Source organism: Ovis aries, chromosome 1 (genome assembly GCF_016772045.2).
Source record: "Ovis aries strain OAR_USU_Benz2616 breed Rambouillet chromosome 1, ARS-UI_Ramb_v3.0, whole genome shotgun sequence".
Taxonomy (NCBI): domain Eukaryota; kingdom Metazoa; phylum Chordata; class Mammalia; order Artiodactyla; family Bovidae; genus Ovis; species Ovis aries.
This window is the reverse complement of record NC_056054.1, coordinates 90973483-90997108: the sequence shown is the minus strand read 5'-3', so window position 1 is coordinate 90997108 and position 23626 is coordinate 90973483. Positions and strand designations below refer to the sequence as shown.

At 39.5% G+C, this 23626-nt stretch overlaps 2 protein-coding genes across 19 annotated transcripts in view; one reads left to right on the top strand and one right to left on the bottom strand.

Annotated features, from left to right (window-relative positions):
* PHTF1 (putative homeodomain transcription factor 1) overlaps window positions 1-5340 on the top strand; it is an 85857-nt gene extending 80517 nt beyond the window's left edge. For 5 of the 16 annotated variants that reach the window (XM_060413037.1, XM_060413001.1, XM_060413046.1 and 2 more), the window contains 2 exons: window positions 124-3914; window positions 4725-5340. The gene's annotated coding sequence lies outside the window, so the exon portion shown is untranslated. The remainder of the gene's footprint in view (window positions 1-123; window positions 3915-4724) is intronic. The other 11 variants (XM_060413027.1, XM_060413018.1, XM_060412964.1 and 8 more) reach the window with 9 other exon arrangements.
* Window positions 1921-23626, bottom strand: part of MAGI3 (membrane associated guanylate kinase, WW and PDZ domain containing 3) — a 241312-nt gene continuing 219606 nt past the window's right edge. The window contains exons 17-22 of one of the 3 annotated variants that reach the window (XM_012178938.4): window positions 14459-14561; window positions 13596-13722; window positions 12575-12718; window positions 6397-6535; window positions 5511-5601; window positions 4789-4901 (exon numbers count right to left, since the gene is read on the bottom strand). In XM_012178938.4, the coding sequence (XP_012034328.3) occupies window positions 5552-5601; window positions 6397-6535; window positions 12575-12718; window positions 13596-13722; window positions 14459-14561 (563 nt within the window). In that variant the 3' untranslated portion in view covers window positions 4789-4901; window positions 5511-5551. Of the gene's footprint in view, window positions 5602-6396; window positions 6536-12574; window positions 12719-13595; window positions 13723-14458; window positions 14562-23626 lie in introns of all 3 variants that reach the window. The other 2 variants (XM_060412922.1, XM_004002337.6) reach the window with 2 other exon arrangements.

Here is a 23626-nt window from a genome sequence, read left to right as displayed (position 1 = left end):
GTCCATGGGGTCAGAGAGTCGGACACGACTGAATAACTGAACAACAAAATTTGTTAAGCTTAATCTTGTCTATGCAGGTATTGACTAGTTTGGTCATTTAAAGTAATCCTTTGCTTCTTGCAGTTATTGGTGTGCATCTTGAATAGTGAAGTTTGAATTTCACAAATGTGCAATAATTCCATACCTTTCCTGCAGTACATCCTGCGCCTATATGCTGTAATAAGGTATTACTCAAGGTAACAATTACTGTTTTATATTAAGGACAAAATAAGCCTCTTGACTTGTGTTTTCACTAATAGTTCACTTGGCTTTAATACAAACATTGTATAATAGACAAATACCCACAAGATTCTTTGGAAAAATATAGGTTCAGGCTAAATTAAAGCACTTGGCTATGCTTTTGTGTTTTAATGTATATATGAGAAAGGTTCAGAGTTCTTTAGCAGATAAATTCTACTCTTCATAAGCCTTCATACTCCTCTCTTACACTTAAGGTTCTACTTGCACTGAAACATTGAAAACATATCCAAGTTAGTGAATATCTTAAAACTAATTCAGTTAACTGAAGCAAAGATTATAGAGTTGATGTCATAATTATGCTGTGCATTAACCAGTCATTGTACTGCTCATAAACCTTAATAGCATGAAAAATAAAAGAGCTGCCTAAATAAGTAAATATGTTACTGTTTAAAAGTACAAGCAGTTCTCAGCACTGGAGCATGCCAGGATGATGTAAGAAGTTGCTCTGATGAATTCTTCATGCCAAACTGAATCATCACATTTTGTGACTGAAGTCTGTTTACACCAGTGTTCCTTAGTTCTCGGAGCTCACTCTGGACCAGACTTCAGCCTAAGCACATCTCTGTGGAGGTCAGTAGTTAAGACTGTCACACAGTTTAATTTGGGTATTCCTTGCTTTCTTAAAACCCCATTCTTTTTGAATGTTGGACACAGTAACCATGAAACTCTTCATTAATCCATGTTGAAAAGCATTTGACTTTCTACATGAAAACATCTGACTATTAAAAAAGGAAATGATCAAGATGTGCTCATGTAGAAATAAAAAAATCACATGCTTTTCTATTTAAGAAGTCTTGGACACAGGAGTTGAGTCTGTGCAGAGGCTACTTGGTCCAAAAAATTTGATGTGAGTTAGAAGACAACAGTGTTACAGGCTGTTACTGACTTCTCTAGGAAGACAGTGTGATGGCACCCCAGAGCATCTGTGCTGCTGTGGTCAGTCCACTAAAACAGCAAATGGTTTCGGTGCCACTCTGTGGGCTTTGCCAAGACACACATCTCCATGATGGAGCCTGGAAGCCAGAGGTTTAGGGTCTATTTTCAGTATGAGTTGATGCAATGGTAGGTTCAGGAATTGATTTTTCTCCTCAAGAGTATTCAGTTAACCATGTTCTTAAACTAGGTTTTAGGCATTATTCATATCAAGAATTTCAGTGAAGTCAAGTCGAAACACTTCACTGTATAAGTAAGTACAACCTGTGGTAAACAAAATGATTTAAAACTCATGTGAAATGCCACACAGCCTGATGAAATAGCGTTTGTGGTAACTGGACTTACATTGCTATATCCATTAGAAATGTCTCATAATTTCTAATAACACAAGTACTTTTCTCTCCCTGACAGTGTAAGAAAGGATTGGGGGCGGGGTAACAAATTATTTACACAAAACTATTTTCCTTACAATGAAAGGTATGAAGTAGGTATAATGATATTCAACTCAAACTAATTCTAAACTTTAAGTGTATTTATAGATAAGTAAAGTCATCATTGTAAGAGTCTGCCTGATTGTAGGACTTTGAACATTTGTTATTCACAGGGATAAAAATCTGAGGACTCAGACCATGATGAGAATTAGCTCCACAAGCAGAAAAACAGTAAAAAGAAATGCAAGTCATGAACTGATTTTTGTTTTTTTAATATCTATATAAAAAATAACGAGCGATTTACAGATCTCTTTCTCTAATCAGAACCTCAAGTGTATATATAAAGGTACTGTACAATATATAAACATTTACAACCAGTACATCCATATTTTGCCTAGCATTCCAAGGCCACATTGCTAAGTCAGTACAGAATCAGTACAGTGACCGGTTACTTAGAGAGGAAAGAGCCACATCAAACTGACAACAGATGACGCCAAAGTTATGTCACAGTTAACAATAAAAATAGGATTTTTATCACTAATTGTGGACTATAGGGAAAATAAATCATTTCTGTGGTACTAAATTCTTAGCATGTATCAAGCCTTCTAATTTGTCTCTATTCAAGTAGTTACAATAGGTAGGTAAATATAGTTCTGGATGAAAAGGGGGTTTCAAAAAATCTCACTCCGGGAAGAATGTCTTATCTACAGGGGCTTCAGTTGTTACATTAAAGAATTTCACAGTCAGATTCTGAGAGGGAGGGACCTGAACATGATGTGTTTCACAATAACAAGATGAACTGAGGGTGAACAGCGTTCAAATACTCCAGAAAATGATTTTATTCTGAGAATGTTCCTTTATTTATAGATGCTACTGAATGCTAGTTTTGGGGGCTGAAAAACCCGGATCTGTTTTATGGAGCTAAAAACTGTTAACCACCTTCCAATAAGCATCTTTAGTTAGACCTTAAAAAAGAATTCTGAAAATTTGTACAAGCTAAGCAGACGTTTACTCTTCTGTGTTTAAATAAGTTAATATAGCTAGAAATTAAATAAGATCTCGTAATGTCTACCACCACGTTTGCCCTCTGTTGCTGAGCTCGTCTCAGGTAAGTTCTGCTTCTATACACCTGAACTCATACAGCTGCTGCCAGATGGTCCTTCATCTGGCAACGGACTGTGAAACTTGTGATTTAAGTCTCTCTTCAAATATATATTATGTTATAATGACTAAATGACTTAGCATTAATAGTTCAATCAAAATATCCAGAAACACAAATTTGGATTTCAGAAATTGCAAATAGGAATAAGTGATATTTCTACATGCCTCCTGGTGGTTTCATAATAAAGTAACAAATAGAAGGGTGAACTGAGATGGTTTATCAATTAGGGTTGGATAACACAGCAGGAGGTGAGCTCTTAAGTACTTTCTCATTTGAACATTCATCTGTAAGTAACACCTCTAAGTTACTTAAATGCCTTACCCAGCTGAATTACAATAAACAAAATCATAAAGTCAGTATTTGACTACATTTTTTTTTTCTTTCCAGTAGTGATATTTGGGAGTTTTATTCTTAAATGGGGACATCATCAGTAGCTGTTAGGAAAGGTAACTGCCATTTTTAATAATGAGTTAACTGCCATCTTTAATAATGAGTTAACAATCTCTTCTTCTGCAAGGGCTCAAATATTTCTGTCTGTAAACATGCAACATGCTATTGAGAATATCAACTTCCGAGCCAAACCTACTTTTTTCATTACTGTGGAAATAGCTGAGTGAGAAGGATAAAATAGACATGATACAGTAGATAACTGGCACAAATATAAAATGAGTTGTAACCACGTTATGAATGTCAACATGTCATTTGTTCAGACACTCATGAGGACGAGCTGGGTATCCTGAGCAGGGCATGTCCGATGAGCACTGGGATTCAGCTCCCTCCTGAGCGCAAAGGGGGACAGTGGGCTCTTAGCAATTCTACAGGCCCTTCATGCAGCGTAGGTAACCTGATGCTCAAATTAAAATGCCTTATATGTGTTTCAGAATTTCTGGAAAAATAGATTTTGGTGGGGGTGGCGGGAAATGCTGCTTTGTTCTAAGAAAAGATTGCAACTTGTTTTTCTTTGTTTTGTACTAAAGGTCACAGCCGCTTCTCAGCCACACCAGGGGCGCCTGTGGCTCTGCTCGCGCTTGGTACCTTCCAGGGTCCTGGAGTTATTGCTGTTTTCCTAGCGGGAGAACCACTTTCAGGTTTGAACCCTCTGCTCTCTTTGCTTTTGTCAGCCGCCTCAAGCTCTTTTCTTTTGTGATCTTCCGTTTTGCTTAAAACCATTCTTTCGTCAGGTTCCTGCTTTAGCTTCTTCTCTGATATTCTGACATTTTCTCCTGTTTTATCTTTACTAGAACTTATCTGTCCGGAAGTTGCTTTCTTGCCTTTTTCATTTTCTGGTATTGCCCTACTAGTAATGTTGTTAGTCTTTTTGGATGGAAGAGACCTTTCATCCACTCGCTTGCTTTTTTTCTCTGGAGACCTGGTTCTGTTTTTTCCAGGCTGACTCTGATTTGCATCTCTCCCGAAAACACCTGATCTTTCTTTTGCATCTGAGATCTGCTCAGCATTGTCACTAGCATGGCCCCCTGCTCTTCGACTCGCATTTGACTGGTCTTTGCTGCCTTCAGTTTTTTGCTGCTTCTTTGGGCTTGAAGACCGTCCCCTGCTTCTTCCGCAATGATCCTGTCCAGAAGCTGTCCCGACGCCGAGCTGACTGCTTTTATTCTCGCCTTTCCTGGGGCTGAGTGAGCGATCTCTGGGTCTTCTTTTGGGGTCATTTTTTAGAGGGCTGGGAATCTTTTCTGCATGTTCTTCCGGATATGGATTGGCTGACTTCTTGGGACTGGCAGACCTGCCTCTTGGTGTGATGCCATTTCCTGCTTTCAGGAGATTTTTCTTATCACCATGCCCATGACTGTTGGGTGGGTCCCTTTTATTCACATTTTTATGAAGAAGAGACTTATGTTTTATATCAGACTGATTTTCATTTAAAGTGCTTTTCTTTTCAGGCACAGTGTCCTTTAATTCTTCTGCCTTTTCACATATCTGGACTTTCATCAATGATTCTTCAGTTACTGGCACATGAGACTCTTCAAATATGGAAGCAGAGTGTGAAGATGGGTGACACGGTGACTGTTCATCATAAATCACATTGGAAGATGTAGGGTTGTTAATATCCCAATCACCTAAAAAAAGTGATTTTGAGAAGAACATTATTAAATTTTAGAATTATAAATAGGAACAATTAAGTTTTGAACTTTGATAGCCATTTGAATTTTACTGACTGCTTAAACAGACTAAGTATTTTATAAAGTTCATGTATATCTCTCTCTATAAAGGCAGATGTATACAGACAACTGTACTTGTACATGAAAGGTAGGTTGTTTCTTATATAAAGTAATAGCATTCATTTTTCTAATTACTTTTCATAAGCGTGATAATATATGATGTGTAAATTCTTTATAAGTAGTAAAAGCCCAATAAAAAGCTTAAAAGAAATAACTAATAAAATTGGACCAAATTATCTGGTCCAAGCAGCTTACTAATTTAGCTATTATTGATGGATATAGCTTAAAGATTTGCCAAAATCCACTAATAAAGGAAACCAAACTATGGTAACCAGAATGGAGTTCATGGGCATTTGTAAATAATTCTCTTGCATTAAGCTGTTAAATTTAATGTCAAAAGGAAACTGAAAAGTGCAGAAGATAGAAGTAGATGTATTTAATAGCATCATTTTTAATTAAAAAGAAAAAAAAAAAGGAGGAAGTGATTTACAAGACATGCAAATTTACCAAATCTTTTTAAGGAAAGACCAAGAAAAGCCCTGAAAGCCTTAATGTTGCTCAGGTTTCACGTAGGAGCACAGACCGGAAGGAGCCAAACCTGAAGAAGGAAGAGAGAAAGCCTAGGACTGTGTAAAAAAATACATCACAGCGCAGTTAGCAAAGCTGCCACTGGGGACGCATGATTTACAAGCAGATGATGGAAGGTAATACAGTCAGAGAATTATAGACTGGAAGGGGCCTATAGGAGATGATGTCTACACTTCACCCACAAAAGTTCTACAGGGGGAAGGAAGGAAGCTGGAAGGGACAAGGACTAAGTGGTGTGGTCCTGTCAACTAGTGCACTCAGCAGAAAAATGGTGATTTTCTAAAACTGTGATATTTCAGAAACATACAGTGAACCCAAGGGAGTTTAATATCAGTACAGGACTACAGAAATGGTCCCAGGTCCATATCTTTGTCTCCAGGTAGCGCCATAGGTAACTTGTTTTTGACGAATGACCAGAAAAGCCTAAGGTTCCTATGCTGTTCCTTAAGAAAGAAACTCATCTTACTACAGGAGAAAAAGTAACATTTGAAGAGATTGCAAATGGTTTTCATGACATTAAAATCCTTTGCCTCTCATGTTCTTATTTTCTCCAGGCACATTTCTCTGCAAAAGCAACTATGTTTTCTATTGAAAGTAGCTTAACATATATTCTGTTGCAATAAAAGTCCTGTATGAGGTCACTTATTTTGTAATATTATAGTAACTATGCTATGTAACTAACTTTAGATGGTTCTTGTGGTTACCTCTGAATTAGCTATTATTAGTAAAATATCTGTCCCTTCCAAATAGATGTTTTTTCCCTTCTGCTGCCCCCTCCCAGATACAGGCAAGCTACTTTACTTACCGTGGTCAGGTATCAAGCCAGTTCCTGGCCTCAACAGAAGAAGAACTTTATTTCCACCAGCCTGAATGAGCTCAATTGCTCTAGTATGTGTGATGCCTTGTGTGGGTTCCCCATTGATTTCAACAATCTGGTCACCAACCTAGGCGGGAAATATTCACAGAAACAACAAATGAAGTGATACGTCCTCCTTCACTCCTGTTCTGTCATCCCTAGAGCCACCCAACTCTGCTGAAGAGCTCTCATTTGTACAATATTTAACTTGTGCATGGTGCTGTAAAGCTAGAGTTGAGGAGTTGGACAGGTGGTAGCAACAGGAAGAGACAATGTCTGGTTTTATTTACATGATGAAAGTTTATACGCCTAGTAAGCAGGATCTGGGCATCTTGAAATCAAGAATCAAATTCCAAGTTTTCAACCAAAGCTTAAGTGGTTGGAGAGGTGAAGACTCTCTGACCCACATGGTCCCACAGAGCTACCTTTGATTAATCTGCTTGTGAAGGGTACTTTCCAACTTTAGCTGAATATCCTAAAACCTAGGAAGGAGGCTTCTCATCTTGGAAGCCTCTCCCAGCCTCCAGGGAGAACTGCCCGTGCCTTCCTTTGTGTTGCCACTATGCCCTATACACATATGAGGCATTATGTAAACATTTCTAGATTAAAGCTAAGAAAACTGAGCTTGGAAAAATGCATCCTAATCTGAATACTTATTTAAAACCAATTGTTGGCTTACACTAAATGACTTCTGTGTACAGTGATTTCCCTAGAAAACAAAAGCTCAGATTGGCATAAAATGCCTCCAGTACCATTGCTATTTACTAGAAATGTCTGTAGTTACTTGAAAAGGAAAAGTACAAATGACTGAAGTATAACTTTTTCAAAGGACCCGCTTAAAGACAATGATGGTAATGATTGTAAAATATGGTCAGTTTTAAACTGTTGTTTCAAGGTGACAAGCAACTGAAGGGTACTGGTCTCAAAACAGAAAATCTGACCAATGGACAATTACTGAAATTCCAAAAAGCAATTCAAATATTTGCAAGAGCTAACTAAAACAATGCAGAAATAACAGGAGAGGAGGCAGTGATTAAATAACAAAGGTGGGTAGGACATCTCTGTGTCCACAGCTGGGGCAGAGCACAGTGACTTGGAAGCTGGGTTTTGGAGGTGTTGTAATGTCTGCGGTTCACTTCCGGCTCCACCTAGTCCCAGCGGTGTGGTCTCATTTTCCTCTCTGTTAGGTGGGGATAACATTTGTACCTACCTACCTCCTGGGGTTTTGGGGAGGATTTAATGAGATAAAAACATGGTTATACAACAAGCACAAATGTTAATGTTCAAGTGATCTATTTTTTGGTTTTCAAAAAAAAAAGATTTAAAGTGTATTAGGATGAAGAAGGTTTAACTGTAGACTGCAGCCCATTCTATACAATGCAAAAATTTTTCTAATAAGACTACAGAATAGTTATATTGGAATTTATAAAAAAAAAAAAGATAAATGGAAGATCTCACAAGACAGATGGATTTAACATACAAAGTAGAAAAAAAAGCCAAAGAAAGATAAGAATAGGATGAAGAAAAGTAATAAACATAATTCATAAAATTCTTATATCCAGAACAGGATATATATATATGTGAAAAAGTCAGTACCCAGATTTCCTTAATAAGTGATTAGAGAAAAATCATTTTCATGAGGAAACAGATGATGAATTAGCACCAGGTAATTAGGGAAATAATTCCTCTGATAATTAGGGAAATGAAAATTAAAAGTAGATACTATTTGGTGCATGCTTTGGGTACATCTTGTAAAAACATGATTGAGGTTATAATTAGTTTCAATTATATTATTTGGCTTAAATTCTCTGTCCAAACCTGCATATTCCTTATTCTTTCAGCATAAGTAAACTGCTATAAAACTTGTAATTGAACAGCTTTGCCACCAGATGTCATCTGTGTTTAAATTAGGGTAATGGAGAGGAGGCCCTCACAAGGGGGAAAAGTTCTAAACTGGACTATACAAAGCTAAGGATAGAAAAATCACATCTTTGAGAGGGAAATGTAACCATTCTTATAAGTTTGTTACTTAATTTTTTTAATGTGATAAGAATATAAAAAGTGAGGAATACACCTGTTGATTAAAAACTCCAATGTCAGGTTTTTGTATTATTGAAAAATAGAACTGTGGGGGATACAGGAGAGGGGAGAGAGAAATGAAGAGAGGAAAAAATTAGGATAGGAAAAAAAAGTATTCTTTAAAAAGCCACTTTAAGGCCATCTTTCAATTTTTAAAACATCCACTAAATGTATTAAAATGACAAAATATTTTTTAACACATTGCTTACATTATTTTGCAACCCATTAAGAAACTAGATGCCTCCCAAAGAAATTGAGTCCAACGACATGAGCCGTGGCCTGACACGAAGGCCCAGACCCGGCTGCGCGACAGCAGACCCGGGTCCCCTGTGGCTATGACTTAAGCCTCCCTGAGCCTCAGTTTTAATCTGCAAGTGGGGGTGATGCCACCTACCTCACAGTTTCCGTGAGACTAAAACTGATACAAGTGGTCTGGAAGATAGCATTCATATTAGCTAAATCTGTTTCTGTTCTATGTTAAATATTCCATCTATTCCCTAATATGAACTTTTTCCATTCGGTTATTTCTCATTTCCTTAGCCCAAAACCTTTTTTACTCTCTCTAAATCTTAATAAGGTTTAAGGACCAGCTGAAGACCCACAAAATTTACAGATCCTCTCAACATCTTTCCATCTGTATCAATAGTTAACATTTTCTTGTTTTAGGGAATTACACTATTAAACTTTATGAAAGAACAAGCAAACAGTGTAAGTCCTGTCTACCCAGTGATAAGTTCTGGGAGTTAAATATTAAAGAAATTCTCTCATCTGGAAATATAAACTGTGTGTTCTATGCTTTCAGCAAATATGTCTGGCACATCTGCTGTCAATGTTCAAGGCACTGCCTCAGGTGCTGCAGGTACGGGAATAATAGGCACAGGATACAAAGCACAGTGTCAGCCTAACAGAAAAGATGCAGGGGAAGAGGAGCCAGGCCAGAGGGGAAGGCAGGCGGGATGCCCAGGTGGCTCCACACGCCAGTGTCAGCTGCAGGTAAACGCACCTCCTCTGGGGAAGTGGTCACCCGAGTAAGCTGTCCTTTACAACAAGGCTCCCGTGATCCTTACACCAAGTCAAGATTTTGATAATTTAGTAGCCAGAAAAGTAATTCTCTGCAAAGCTGACCTATTCGAGTTCAGAATAAACCCAGGCATAGCAGTAATAGCTTGTTTCCTTTTGTTTTCAAATTTCAGAGCTTTTTATATAAAAGCTGATTTAATCATAGAATTCTAAAGCTTCTGTTCATTATAAAGAATAACATGTTTTGGAAGTAGACTTTGAATCCTTGAAGGCCTCCTTGCTTGCCTTTTATTTAGTGAGATTGGTGTATCTGAGGGTTGAAACCAGTATTTCAATTATATCCTAGTTTTTGGCTTAATTGGATCGTGATATTAAACAATGGGAGGTGTTTGTTTTTTTTTTTTTAACTCCAGATTTAAACAACTAAATGCTTATTTTTAAAAAGGCAGGGAGTTGAGAAAAAGGATGAAGAAAACCAGAAATAAACATGCCATCCCCATAAACAGTGCCTCAAACTACTGTCAGTAAAACTTGAGAGAAGTGTGCCTGGCCATGTATTTCACATGTAGATCTACGTTTTGCAGGTTAGGAAGCTGAGGTTCAGAGATGCTACCCAACTCTGCACAGCTGTAAGGTGGCAGAACTAGTTTGATCCTTATCCTGTCTGATTTCCAAACCCATGTTCTCCCCACTTTATTAACTGTCTCTCTAAGAAAGTGAGATGCCAGGGCTTCCCTAGTAGCTAGGACGGTGAAGCAGCCGCTTGCAGTGCAGGAGACCCAGGTTTGATTCCTGGGTCGGAAAGATCCCCTGAAGAAGGAAGTGGCAACTCACTCCAGTATTCTTGCCTGGAGAATTCCATGGACGGAAGGGCCTGGTGGGCTATTAGTCCAGAGTTGCAGAGAGTCAGACACGACTGAGTGACTAACACATAGAAGAAAGTGAACTGTGGTAAGAGCCAGCAGCCCAGCTTTGGCCACACCAAGACTCTGGCCTTCAGCCCTCTCATTGCCATCAACACCCTCCAGCTCTGCTTCTGCTGCTCTGCATTCTCACTCTCATCTTTTCTTCCTTCTCTAGTTACACTAATGACAGGCCTTATACAGAGTCCTGCCCCAGCCCACCACTCTCCAGATCCTCTCCTTGAGTGAACTCACCCGTGGAAAAGGCGTCAGTTGTCACTTCTGTCTGGGAGATGACAGCCTGGAGCTTCACCTCTGGTACTGACTGCCGGTAAATATTTACACCTGCTTAACTGGCTGGTCCTTCACCGTGACTACAGCTTAGTACATCAGTCTTCAGCAGACTCTTTCTCCCACTGGCCTCCCTGATGGTTTTCTTACAGTGCAGACAGGGTGAAGCCTCTAAGCCATCCTTTGCTCTTTCTTTCCCTTCATCCTTCACTCATATAATACTTGTCAGCCATCTAAACTGGTCTTCTCTTCATTAACAGTTGATCCCACAAGCATCATGTAACTTCCATCCAAAGTATTGGGTCAGCCAAAAAGTTTGCTTGGGTTTTTCTGTGAGATGTCACAAACAAACCAGAACATTCTGGCCAACGCAGTATTACCATCCAAGCTACACTCCCACCACCACGACTGGACGCCTGAATTTAGCTAAGCTATCCCCTCATCCTTCCGGCACTCCCAGAGACTGATTTTATCATCGCATTGCTCTGAAAGGAACTCTTGTGTTAAAAGGCGGTGACTTTCCAGTGTCTTGGGCCTACATATTGGTGACTAATCTGCTTGCATATTCCCACTTTCTTCTACTCCCCTGTGTATTTTCTAAATACACTCGGTGAACTTGACCACTTGCAGTCCCCTGTATACGACGTGGACTTCCTTTTGCTCATTTCTTCAGCCTGGAATGTCTCCTTACTCTCTCCCTATTAAAATCCTCTCAAACTGTCCAAAGCCACCTATTCCGTGAAATTTTCTCTACTTGTACTCACCTTTCTTTGAACTTACAGAAGTCTAGTCCTTTAGAGAAAGGATGGTATCTTGTTTTGGGGGATTACTCTTTCTCCTAACTCACTGAGTAGCATATGTAAATTCTTGGGTAAAGCCAACACTTCATACATGTTTATAAAATGAGTCCTGGGCATGGAGCAGTGATATGGATAATGGGACACCGCAACCACCCAGAAGACTTTTCTGATTGTTACTAGAATGTACCTTCTAATAATCTGTGAGGGAGGGTCATTTGCCTAATCAGCTTACTTAGTTTAAAAAAGAAAAAGGCGGAAAAGAAAAATTCCTCTTTTCCTGATGCCTACCGGTAGTAGAAGGAGGAAGTCCAAAGCTCTTTTGAAGTCACAGAAGGCTTTTAACACAAGAGTTCCCCTCAAGAGCAATACACTGATAAAATCAGTCTCTGGGTGTGTAAGGATGGATGAGGCGATAGGTAGGGGGAAGGTTGTCCAGATTTTAAAATTTTTACTTATAACCTATCTGAATACCAGTGAATTAACTATTTCTTTAAAAACTGAGGCCAGCAAATATCTTCAATGTAAGATTCCTCTAAGTAACAACCGGAGAGGGGAGGAAAATATCATGTTGCAGATCCATTAAACAATCCATCCTGAAATGTCATGAACAAAGGTTCAGAGAGTCCTACAAATGATAATAAGGTCAGAAGAGTCATGCTTGTCAATTTTTGGCTACATCTAGAAGTAGCTAAGAGAGAAAGAAAAATCCTGGGACTCTTGTTTCTTGGAAGAAGTAGATGATTCTTTTTCATCCTGGCTTTCCCAGGATGAAAGCATACTTTATTTATTAATCCCTTTGCCCTTGCATGTTGACTATGTAAGTAAAACTGATTTTTTTCTTACCAAAGTCAAGCTGGTGCAGCCAGCCTAACTGCAGTAGAGAAGAGCACCCTGCAAAGAGGAAATGAAATCACAAGCATCTGCCTTTCAGGTTGTAATGATGGAAAGACTTGCTTCATAGGCTCAAGAGGTTTCTGCATTCCTTTTAATCAACTATTTTCAGAAGAAAAGGGTTGCAGACAGAAGCCTACTCACGTGAATTCTGCCGTCTTTGATGGCAGGACCATCCTCAGCAAGACGAAGGATGAACAGCCCCATGTTGTACTCCTTCCCACCCCTGAGGCTGAATCCAAAGCCCCGGGGGCCCCGCTCCAGCTCCACTGGGTAACAACCAAGGCCCTAGAGAGAGAAGTGTAAGAAAAACAAGTCTGCATGGACTGCTTTATTTACAGTTCGAAGAAGGACTACTTTTATGGCTAGAAGAAATGATTTATACTCTGAATATGCATTTTTATTTTAAAGAATTGAAGTATAGTTAATTTATGATGTTGTTAGTTTCAAGTATACAGTAAAGCGATTCAGTTACGCATACACACACACTTATATAAAACTGTTCTCTCTCAGGTTCCTTACAGTAGGTCCCTGTTTACCTATTTTACATGTAATAGCATGTATATGTTACCTTAAACTCCAAATTTGCCCCCCACTCTCTGCCCCGCTATTTTCTATGTCTGTTTTCTATGTCTGTGGGTCTGTTTTTGTTTTGAAAATAAGTTCATTTGTATCTTTTCTGATTCCACATATAAGTGATCCCATATGATATCAATATGCATTTTTGTATTATAAAGAAGGGATGTAAATAAATACAGCCAAAATAAATTTGAAGGTTACATGTTTTCTCTACTAGTTGGTCAATATACAACAGAACTGAAAATAGAATTTTGGAAAGTATTTCCTTTAAGTAGATTTTGACTAATTTCCCTGAAAAAAGAAAACAACAACAAAAAAACCCCAATCCTACTTTGATTAGCTAAAACACTGCTATTTCTCCGTACTTAACCAAGGGTTCAAATTTTTCCAATAGAAGGTAAACTTCTCTTTCTCTCTCTCCTTTCTCTTGTGGACACTAACAGAATGCCAAACACAAAGTAGGTCCTTAGGAATGATCACATTTGGGAACAAATTCATCTGAACTGATCTTCAGTTAAAATTCATCAGGGTCAGTGACTCAGCAACAGGAAAGACCAGTCTGCACCTGGGGGGAAGCCTCTGGTACCTGACTGTGCCGACCGCCTACGACTGAAATCGTCGCGGTGTCAGGCTGGGCAAGGTGCTTGTGGTCAGACCACGAGTGTCTGTAGGAAATGGAGACGTCTTTTCCAATTTCACCTTCTGTGGCACTTCTACAGGAGAGAGAAATCAAGTCATTCTTAGAACTGAGAAAAAGAAAAGCAGCCTAAACGTAAAGGTAGATCAATTTCCTTTCCTTTAAAAGCTGAACCTTACCATTCTCCCTCTGACAAACTGCTATAAAGACAGACTGTCTGAAGCAGAGAGATGCCAGGCAAAAACTGGCCACTAACTGTAGCATGGCTTAAAGTCTACCAACACCTCCATGCTGGGCTTTTTTGTTTTGTTGTAAGGGTGTCTTAGCACATTTTACATCAAGGAAAACCGCACTCAAGTCACTGAACCGAAGGGCAGATAGGCTGACCTTGTCACAGTGAAAAATGGCTCTTCTGTGGCATTTCTAGAAATTTAGTTTTTGTTTCATGGATAATATTTTCAACAAAAGAAAAAAATAATGCACAACTACTGCTCAGGTAAGTCTGAGAAGACAGTAATCCATGTGAGTCTAGGCTTCTCTTCCAAAACTGGAAGGACCAAGGGCAGCAGAGAAGGGGCTACTGTCACACATTCTAATCCCCACTTGTCAGCAGAATGGATGCTTACCCTGCACCCCGGGCCAAGGCTGGGAAGAGGGAGGAAGGGACAGAGGGATTGGAGGATGGAGGTCTTGTCTTGACCTTACTGGCTGGCTTCTGCATAACTCTGTGGAGATTGGGGTGCATGGGCAGGTAATGAAAAGGGGGGAGACAAGGAGAGAAAAAAACCATAACCTGAGAAGACCAGCCCTACCTGTCCCCAGGTATGTGGTTGGCCTGTGACTGTCCCATAGGCCTGTGCTGCAGGGCTGGGCTTTGCCTGGCGGAGTTTGTTCCTGATGGTGGACCAAGATGCTCTGTTCAAAGGCAAAAATGAGAGAAATAAGAATTTGTACATAAAAATGTGGAGGCCAAGAAGATCTATGAAAGTGAGACAATAACAAGTTCCCAACGGTAGGGACTGTTGGCTGCAACTGAAATGTTATGTCTTTTCCCCTGTGGCTTCTGATGGATGTTTATGGAGAAAACCGGAATCATTCTTACTGCGCCCGCTTTCCCTCTTTCACCATTGTTTTGGTCGCCTTTCCACCCAACATGGAAACAGAAGTGAACACAGTCCGTCATTATTATTGAGAGGATGGAGCTCCAGGAACTTGTAACCAATTTATGGGTTTCCCAGGCACACTGCTCATAACTGGTAAACTGCCCTAGGTGACAAAGACAGGTCTTAAGAATGCTGGAACACAGAGGCCAGTCTGGAAACCACACACATATCCTTAACCTGCAGCTTCAATATAGCAGTAGTCATTTCACCTGACTCTAGAGTCAGAGACAAACTTAGAAAATCATCCTGAGTGTTGACAAATGTTTATAAAGATTTTACTGATTCTGTTTTGTCAGAGCACAAATGAAATGAAAAAAAGAAACATTTGTTTCTGTATCCTCAACAGCTCCAGAACTCCTGTTGTTCCTTAACAGATTTCATAACTAAGCTGAGTAACTGCTTGCATCTAGAATTAGATGCCAATTCATGGGAGATGACAGTTAAAAGACACTCTTCAGGTTGTTCAACTTGCATTTTTAAGGCTGAAACTTTCTAATGTTTTATCACACCAAAATTTCAATTCATAGGCTAAAGTATCAGAGAGAAAAAGACTTCCCTGGTGGCACAGTGGGTAAGAACCCGCTTCCCAATGCAGGGGACAAGGGTTTGACCCCTGGTCTGAGATGCCGTGGGGCAGCTGAGCCCCTTGTACCACTATTACTGAAGCCTGTGCACCCAGAAGCCTGTGCTCTTCGACAAGAGAAGCCACAGCAATGAGAAGCCGGGCACCGCAACTGGAGAGTAGCCCTTGCTTGTAGCAACTAGAGAAAGCCTGCACAACACAGTGAAGACTCAATGCAGTCAAAAGTAACAGGAATTTTTAAGAGAACACAGATTAATGATCAAGACCACAAACTTTAGAGCAAGACTGATGGGGTTTAAGCCAGATCCCATCATTTGCTAGCTGTGTGTTCCTGAACACATTAACTTCTCTGTGCTTCTAATCATCTCATCTATAAAAAGGAATTACAGCTACCTCATAGGGTTATTAAGTTACTATATGCTAGATCAGCGCCTGGTATATTACTATAAAAATGCTTCTATTAAAATGATCATATGGCTATCATCATAATCGTCAAAATGATGTGGGCTCTGTTTCTCTCAAGATGCACACTCTGAAATACTGACCTAACTTCAGCAAAAATGTCCCATGTAGGGGCCATTTTTAGGTCAGAATCTGTAGAAACTGATAAAATCTGAATCTCAGAATATAATGAAAGCAGAAAGGCTGATGTGGAAGACAAGGAATATGAATGGTTAGGAAGCAGTTTCTACAGAGAAAACTGGGGCTTCAGGGTCACTAAGTGCGCTGCTCTTTTATGGCTTGGATTAAGTTGTTTCTCTTCAAAGTTCTTGGGACTAAAAACATAGATAAATAATTTATTCTTATTTAAGAACTTCTTGTAACTGAAAGCACTCTGAAAACACAGGCCAGAGTATAAATAGTGGTGGGAGGACAGTGATGGTATCTGGCTAAACTGTGGCAGTCCGGGAGGGTTTCTGATGCTCTGACTCTGCCTGCTGGGCTTGTGTGTCTACATGCGTTTCAACACCATGTACCAGATGTACAGGTGGAGGCCCAACTTTGCAGCACTCATCCAGAGGGTTGTCTTTCCTCTTTAAAGTGAAATGATCCAGGGAGAGTGGAACATGAATTCTTTTAATTTTAATTTTTGGCAGGGGTGTGACCTGGAAACTTGTCTGTTGTGCGTTTATTCACTGTCATGAATTTAATTTCCCTAATTACCTTAACAAATTACACTGGCCTCCTCAGCCCCCAGTCTCATCTTTATTCTGCCTCCTGGACTCCAGTCCCAGCACAGACACTGAAAAACGCCACGGCCTCGCTTGGGGACCTACGGCGACGTTTATTGCTCCTAAGGTACTATCCAAACCTGTCACCTGGCACTCCTGGCTTCCCAGTTCATCACCTGTTCAAAAATGTCATGTCCTCTGTGAAATCTTACCTGGCTCCCTATGCCCACTTTTCGTAGCAGTTACCACATTATGTCAGAGTTGGGTCAAAAACCTGTCTCCTCTGCTAGACTGTGGACTCCATGACTGCAGGAATCACCCTCATTCACATTTTCCTGTGTCCATTAAAAAGTCCAGAAGTCCTTTCACCCTTTGCTTACTGGGTATGTCAATTTCTAGTTACCTGTCTCTAAACTTGAGTACTATTATAGAGTTGAATTTTGTCATTGTAAATTCATGGCTACTATCGAGGCGATAGAATCTGCTGGGAAATATTACATCTATCAGTGAGATGACTGAAAGATAACTGTACCTCTGTATTAATTAGTCCAAGTTTCTAATTTTTTTGGCTTCACTATCTTGCTAGAGGAATGGGTATGTAACTTCAGAGCAGGACAGTATAAATTCTGATCAATTTCAAATTTTCCTCTACCTTCTCCTAAGGATAAGAGACATCACTTCTAGGCAAAAAGCACCACAAATTGATGCTTACTCTTACATGTTGTTTTTTGCTATCCTCTTCAAGATTAAATAAACTTTCTATCATTAATATTTCTTTTAATTTTTAGTCCTTCAAACCATCCTATATAACATCTCCAATATATGTGTAAAAGATATTCTACTTCTCAAAGTTAAATATTTATTCCACGGTATCAAACAGGCCTATGTTTTCACTGAATTTTATCTGAAAATTCTTCAAATAGTAAAGCAATGGATTAAGAACATCTTTACCTCAATGAGAATTAAACTTTTTCTAGAGTTTCTACATGTACCTACTTAAGAAGAAGTGTATTCAGAGGGCTTCTCAGGTGGATAAACACAAAATTCCACAGTTAAAACTATAGCAACAAACATCATAATATACTGGCAATCATTTTACCAAGAATAAATAAGAACCTTATGAGAGAAGGTTCTTATGTGTATATGTGCATGCACGTGTTTGTGTGTGTGTGTGTGTGTGTGTGTAGAAGAACCTTAGGAGAGGTTCTTATATGTATGTATGTATATGTACACACAAATTCTTAAAAATTATATATTAAAATTATATATATATAATATACATATAGATAATAATAAACCAGCAGAATAGGATAGAGAGCACGTTTAAAGAGGAAGTTAACATACAGAAGAGATGGCTCCACAAATCAATGAGGAAGTACTACTGTCTAATAGCTGGCACTAGAAAAACTGGCTCACTCTAAGAATGAAAAATAAAACTGGATCCTTCCTAAAACTATGTATAAAGTTAGGCTCCAGATGGATTAAAGACCTAAATGCAAAATTAGGAATCTAATAGATGATAATGTAAGAGAAAGTCTCTGTGCTATGGGGTGCGGAGCAATACCTTATTTTAAGCAAAACTTCAAAAGCATAAGCCATGAAGTAGAAATTGACTGATTTGGTGACATCTAAATTAAGAATCTGTATAATAAAGGGAGCCATAGTTAACGTTAACATACAGATGACTGGAAAAGGGATTTGTACTTTCTAAAACTAAAGTTGGCTAATGCCCATCTAATTCATAAGGAATCTCTACATGCCAACAAGAAAAAGACAGCAACTCCACAAGAAAAATAAGTAAAGATTCTGAAGAGGCAATCCACAAGAAGAAAAACAGATGCTCAAATTCATGGGTAAGCAGAGAAATGCCAATTATCTACCAATGAAGTGACACTCTCCATACTCTACCCTAGCCAACTTGAAAGCTGGATAAGGCCAAGTATTGGAGGAAGGGCTGTGAAGATAAGGAGCCCTCAGTGTTCTGTTGGTGGAAACGCAGATGCCGCAGTTACAGAAGATAAGCTGATAGTGCAGTACCTGGTCAAAGTCAGCAATTTCTTTGATCAACTTCAGTCAAATAAATTCTCACACAGTTTTATAAAATAGACATATGAAAGTGTATGAGGATAGCTGGTGATAATGCGGAGCCGGAGACAATGTGGATGTGGCTATCTATTGGGGGGTAGGCAAGTAATGAGTGGTAAACAGACAGTATGGAAAGTGGTCAAGCAGTTGAAAGCAATCGAAATGTTTACCCAGCAACCTGGATACATCCTGAAGGCACATAATGCTCTGATAACAAAAGAACAAGCGACCAGAGAAAAGATCAATGAATTTAGACTACATCAACGTTAAACTTCTGTGCATCCGCAGACAATATCAAGAAAGTGAAAAGATAAGCCACAAAATGGGAGAAGAGACTTGCAAACCACATATAAGGATCTAAAATCAGAATATAAGCCTCATAATTCAACAATAAAAGAAACAACCCAATTAAAAATGAGCAAAGAATTTGAATAGACATTTCTCTGAAGAAAGATATGTAAGTGACCAACAGCACATGAAAAGACAATCTCATTAGTCACTGGGGAAATACAAATCAATACTACTACTACTACTACTACTACTTCACACTCACTAGAATGGCTTACACACACACACACACACACACACACAAGAAAATGGTGAGGATGTGGAGAAATTGGAAGCTTCATACATTACTGGTAGGATTACAAAACAATGCAGGTTTTGGGGAAAACAGGTTGGTAGTTCCTCAAAAGGCTAAGGATGAGTTACTATATGACCTAACAATTCTACACCTAGGTATATACCCAAGAAAAATGAAAACATATATCTGTACAAAATCCTGTACGCCATCATTCACAGCAGCATTTTTCACAATAGGAAAAAACCCAAGTGTCTATCAAATAATGAATAAATAAGCAAAATGTATATACACATAATGGGATATTATTCTTTAGTCATAAAAAGGACATGGGTGTGTATGTTAGTCACTGAGTCATGTCCAACTCTTTGCAACCCCATGGACTCTAGCCTGCCAGGCTCCTCTGTCCATGGGATTCTCCAGGCAAGAATCCTGAGTGGGCAGCCATTTCCTTCTCCAGGGAATCCTCCTGATCCAGGGATTGAACCCATGTCTCCTGCGCTGCAGGCAGATTCTTTACTGTCTGAACCATAGGGAAGCCCAGAACGGGCATGCTACATACAACGCAGATGAACCATGAAAACATTTTGCTAGGTGAAACAAGCCAGACACAAAAGGTCACATAGTATATAATTCCATTTACATGAAATGTCTAGCAAATCCTTAGAGAAAGAAGTAGTGGTTTCTTAAAAGGGTGATAAAATGTTCTGGAATTGGTGGTGACGTTTGCACAACCTTATGAAAATACTAAAAACCACTGGTATAGTTTAAAAATAATGAATTTTATAGTACATGAATTATGGTTCGTTTAAAAAGAAAAAAGATACAACAAGTAAATGCCATGTAAGATCCTTCATTGGATCCTGTAACAATTAAGTGACAAAAGAGAAGAAAGCACATGGTTCTGAGGGGGGGGAAACAAAAACCCAGCCTAAAATCTATAATACAGTGTCATTTATACAAATCAAAAATAAATGCGCACACACAAAAACAGGTATTTTAAAAGACATAAAAAGAGGCACATAAAACACACTGGCATAACTGCCAGTGGGAAAGGTGGGAGAGATAGAGTGGAGAATGAGGACAAGTGAGAACAGGAACAAACGGAAAACACAAAATGACTACCAGAACCGTTCTGACATCGTCCTTGGAAACTGGTGCCTTGGGTTCACCATAAAATGAAACGAACAAGAACCGGCACAACGTCAGAAATCAACTTCGAAAAAGAATACATTTTAAATATTTCTTCAAGCAAGAACAAGCAGGTCTAGTCAGTTTAAGATGATGAGAAGGAGCCGCTATACGGAAGAGCGGGCAGTGTCGTAGGAATGCCACAAGCCAGAGGGAGTCCTGAGTACGTTTGAGGGTTTTACACCATACATGACATTTGACTTGGGAACTTGGCAAAATAAGCACAAATACTGAATTGTATCTAGCAAAGGGGGGAAAAGAAGATGAAGGAAACAAGTTCCATCTTTCCAGGTAGTTGTCTTTTATCAATTCATAGTGAATGGCTATGGAGAGTCAGGGAGAGGTAACACATGGGAAGGAACGAAGCTCTGAGGTATTGATCTGAATGTGTGATTTCTAAGAACAGCTGGTGAGTTATAGATATGCATCTGACTCTTTAGTGCAGTTAATAGACTTTATATGGACTACAAAGAGAAAACTGGACCGCTTACAAACGCCATGAATGGGATTTTACGGACAGAAGGGACACTTCTATTTTTTCTTAGTAAGAGATTCTGAATGTTCCCATAGTTTAGTAAAACTTACAGAGAATAATGGAATAAGGTGTAATCACTGAAATGTGAATTTACATGTCAAACGTGATTGTATATTTTAAGAGCCTACACCTACATTTGAAATACACCTTAAAGCATGGATCTCCACCCTTCTAATTTTCCTAAATTTTGACTGGTATTACATAAGAAGTCTTAAGATTTCCCAGTACACAGGTTTAGAAGTATCAGGACCAGAATGTCAAAGTTAATCTTTTTTTTTTTTTTTGCCGCATGTTGAGGCTTGTGAGATCTTAGTTCCTGACCAGGCACTGAGCACACCCCCACGGCACTGACAGTACAGAGTCCTCACCGATGCACTGCCAGGGGATCCCAAATTAACTTTCAAAAGAAACATGACTGAGTACTTTTGGACAACCTTTTAGAGAAAACACCATCAACATTAAAGGGTAATTTTGAAAAAAAAAATACTAATATCATTCAGCAGTAGAAAGACCACTTTTTTCTCTATCTCGGCTACTTAAAGTGTGGTCTGTTAGTCAGCAATAAGATGTGTACTGATACTGAGAGTAAAAATTAAAAAAAATTTGTAACAAATTGACAGAACAATGTTCTCATTTTAATTATTTACTTTTTATTATATTTTACAAAAATGCTGGTCTATGATGAACTGGGAAAAAACCACTGACACTTCTATATGTGGTTTGAGAAATACTGATCTATACTACTGCTGATTCCACTACTTCTAGCAGTTTCTATCACTACTGCATGCCAAGCATGGTGATATAAATGCACCACATACATCATTCTCAGAACAACTCTGAAATGTCATTTCCTGCGGCACTGACGCCTGCTTTTCTTTGTGGGTCACAGAACAAATTTAAGGCTAAAAAGCAGGCTATAGAGATCATGGTAAAGAAACTAAGAGAAATCTTACCAGATTCATATTAACAATAAGTTTCATTCAAAAATTTTTATTGAGCACAAACTATGTGGCTAACACAGTTCTGGCTCTTGGGATTTAGCACCAACTATGATAAAATCTTCACAATAAACTGTGGAAAATTCTGAAAGAGATGGGAATACCAGACCACCTGACCTGCCTCTTGAGAAATCTGTATGCAGGTCAGGAAGCAACAGTTAGAACTGGACATGGAACAACAGACTGGTTCCAAATAGGAAAAGGAGTACGTCAAGGCTGTATATTGTCACCCTGCTTATTTAACTTCCATGCAGAGTACATCATGAGAAATGCTGGGCTGGAAGAAGCACAAGCTGGAATCAAGATTGCCAGGAGAAATATCAATCACCTCAGATTTGCAGATGACACCACCCTTATGGCAGAAAGTGAAGAGGAACTTAAAAGCCTTTTGATTAAAGTGAAAGTAGAGAGTGAAAAAGTTGGCCTAAAGCTCAACATTCAGAAAACGAAGATCATGGCATCCAGTCCCATCACTACATGGGAAACAGATGGGGAAACAGTGTCAGACTTTATTTTTTGGGGCTCCAGAATCACTGCAGATGGTGATTGTAGCCATAAAATTAAAAGACGCTTACTCCTTGGAAGAAAAGTTATGACCAACCTAGACAGTATATTCAAAAGCAGAGACGTTACTTTGCCGACTAAGGTCCGTCTAGTCAAGGCTATGGTTTTTCCAGTAGTCATGTATGGATGTGAGAGTTGGACTGTGAAGAAGGCTGAGCACCAAAGAATTGATGCTTTTGAACTGTGGTATTGGAGAAGACTCTTGAGAGTCCCCTGGACTGCAAGGAGATCCAGCCAGTCCATTCTGAAGCAGATCAGCCCTGGGATTTCTTGGAAGGAATGATGCTAAAGCTGAAACTCCAGTACTTTGGCCACCTCATGAGAAGAGTTGACTCATTAGAAAAGACTCTGATGCTGGGAGGGATTGGGAGCAGGAGGAGAAGGGGACGAGAGGATGAGATGGCTGGATGGCATCACTGACTTGATGGACATGAGTCTGAGTGAACTCCGGGAGTTGGTGATGGACAGGGAGGCCTGGCGTGCTGTGATTAATGGGGTCACAAAGAGTCAGACACAACTGAGCAACTGAACTGAACTGATGATAAAATCTCTGGGTCTTCCCTGGTGGCCCAGCAGTAAAAGAATATGCCCAGTTTCAATCCCTGGGTTGAGAAGATCCCCTGGAGAGGGGAATGGCAGCCCATTCCAGTATTCTCGCCTGAAAAATCCCATGGACAGTGAAACCTGCGGGGCTATAGTCCATAGCGTCGCAAAGAATTGGACATGACGGCCATAAGTCTGCATTCTGTCTGTGAGTCTCTCTCTGTTCTGTAAGACTTAGCAACTAAACCACCACCACCGTGACAGAATCCCTCACAAGTCTTATGACTTTACTTTCTAGTAGGGGAGATGACAACAAAGAAAGAAACTCACAGTTCAATAACCTCAGGTAGAGACAAGTACAATGAAGAGAAGTAAAGCTGAGAAAGGGAAGAGAGGAAGCCTGGGGCAGACCAGGAGAGGTTTATTTTAGATCCTGAGCCTACAAGGGGAAAGCAGAGCAGTTACGAGCATGCAGATTCTGGAGAGAAGGCCTGATGTGGACACTTGTTCCGTCACTAGCTCTATGACGGCTCTGACGGCTCTGTGGCTCGCTCCCTCATCCATAG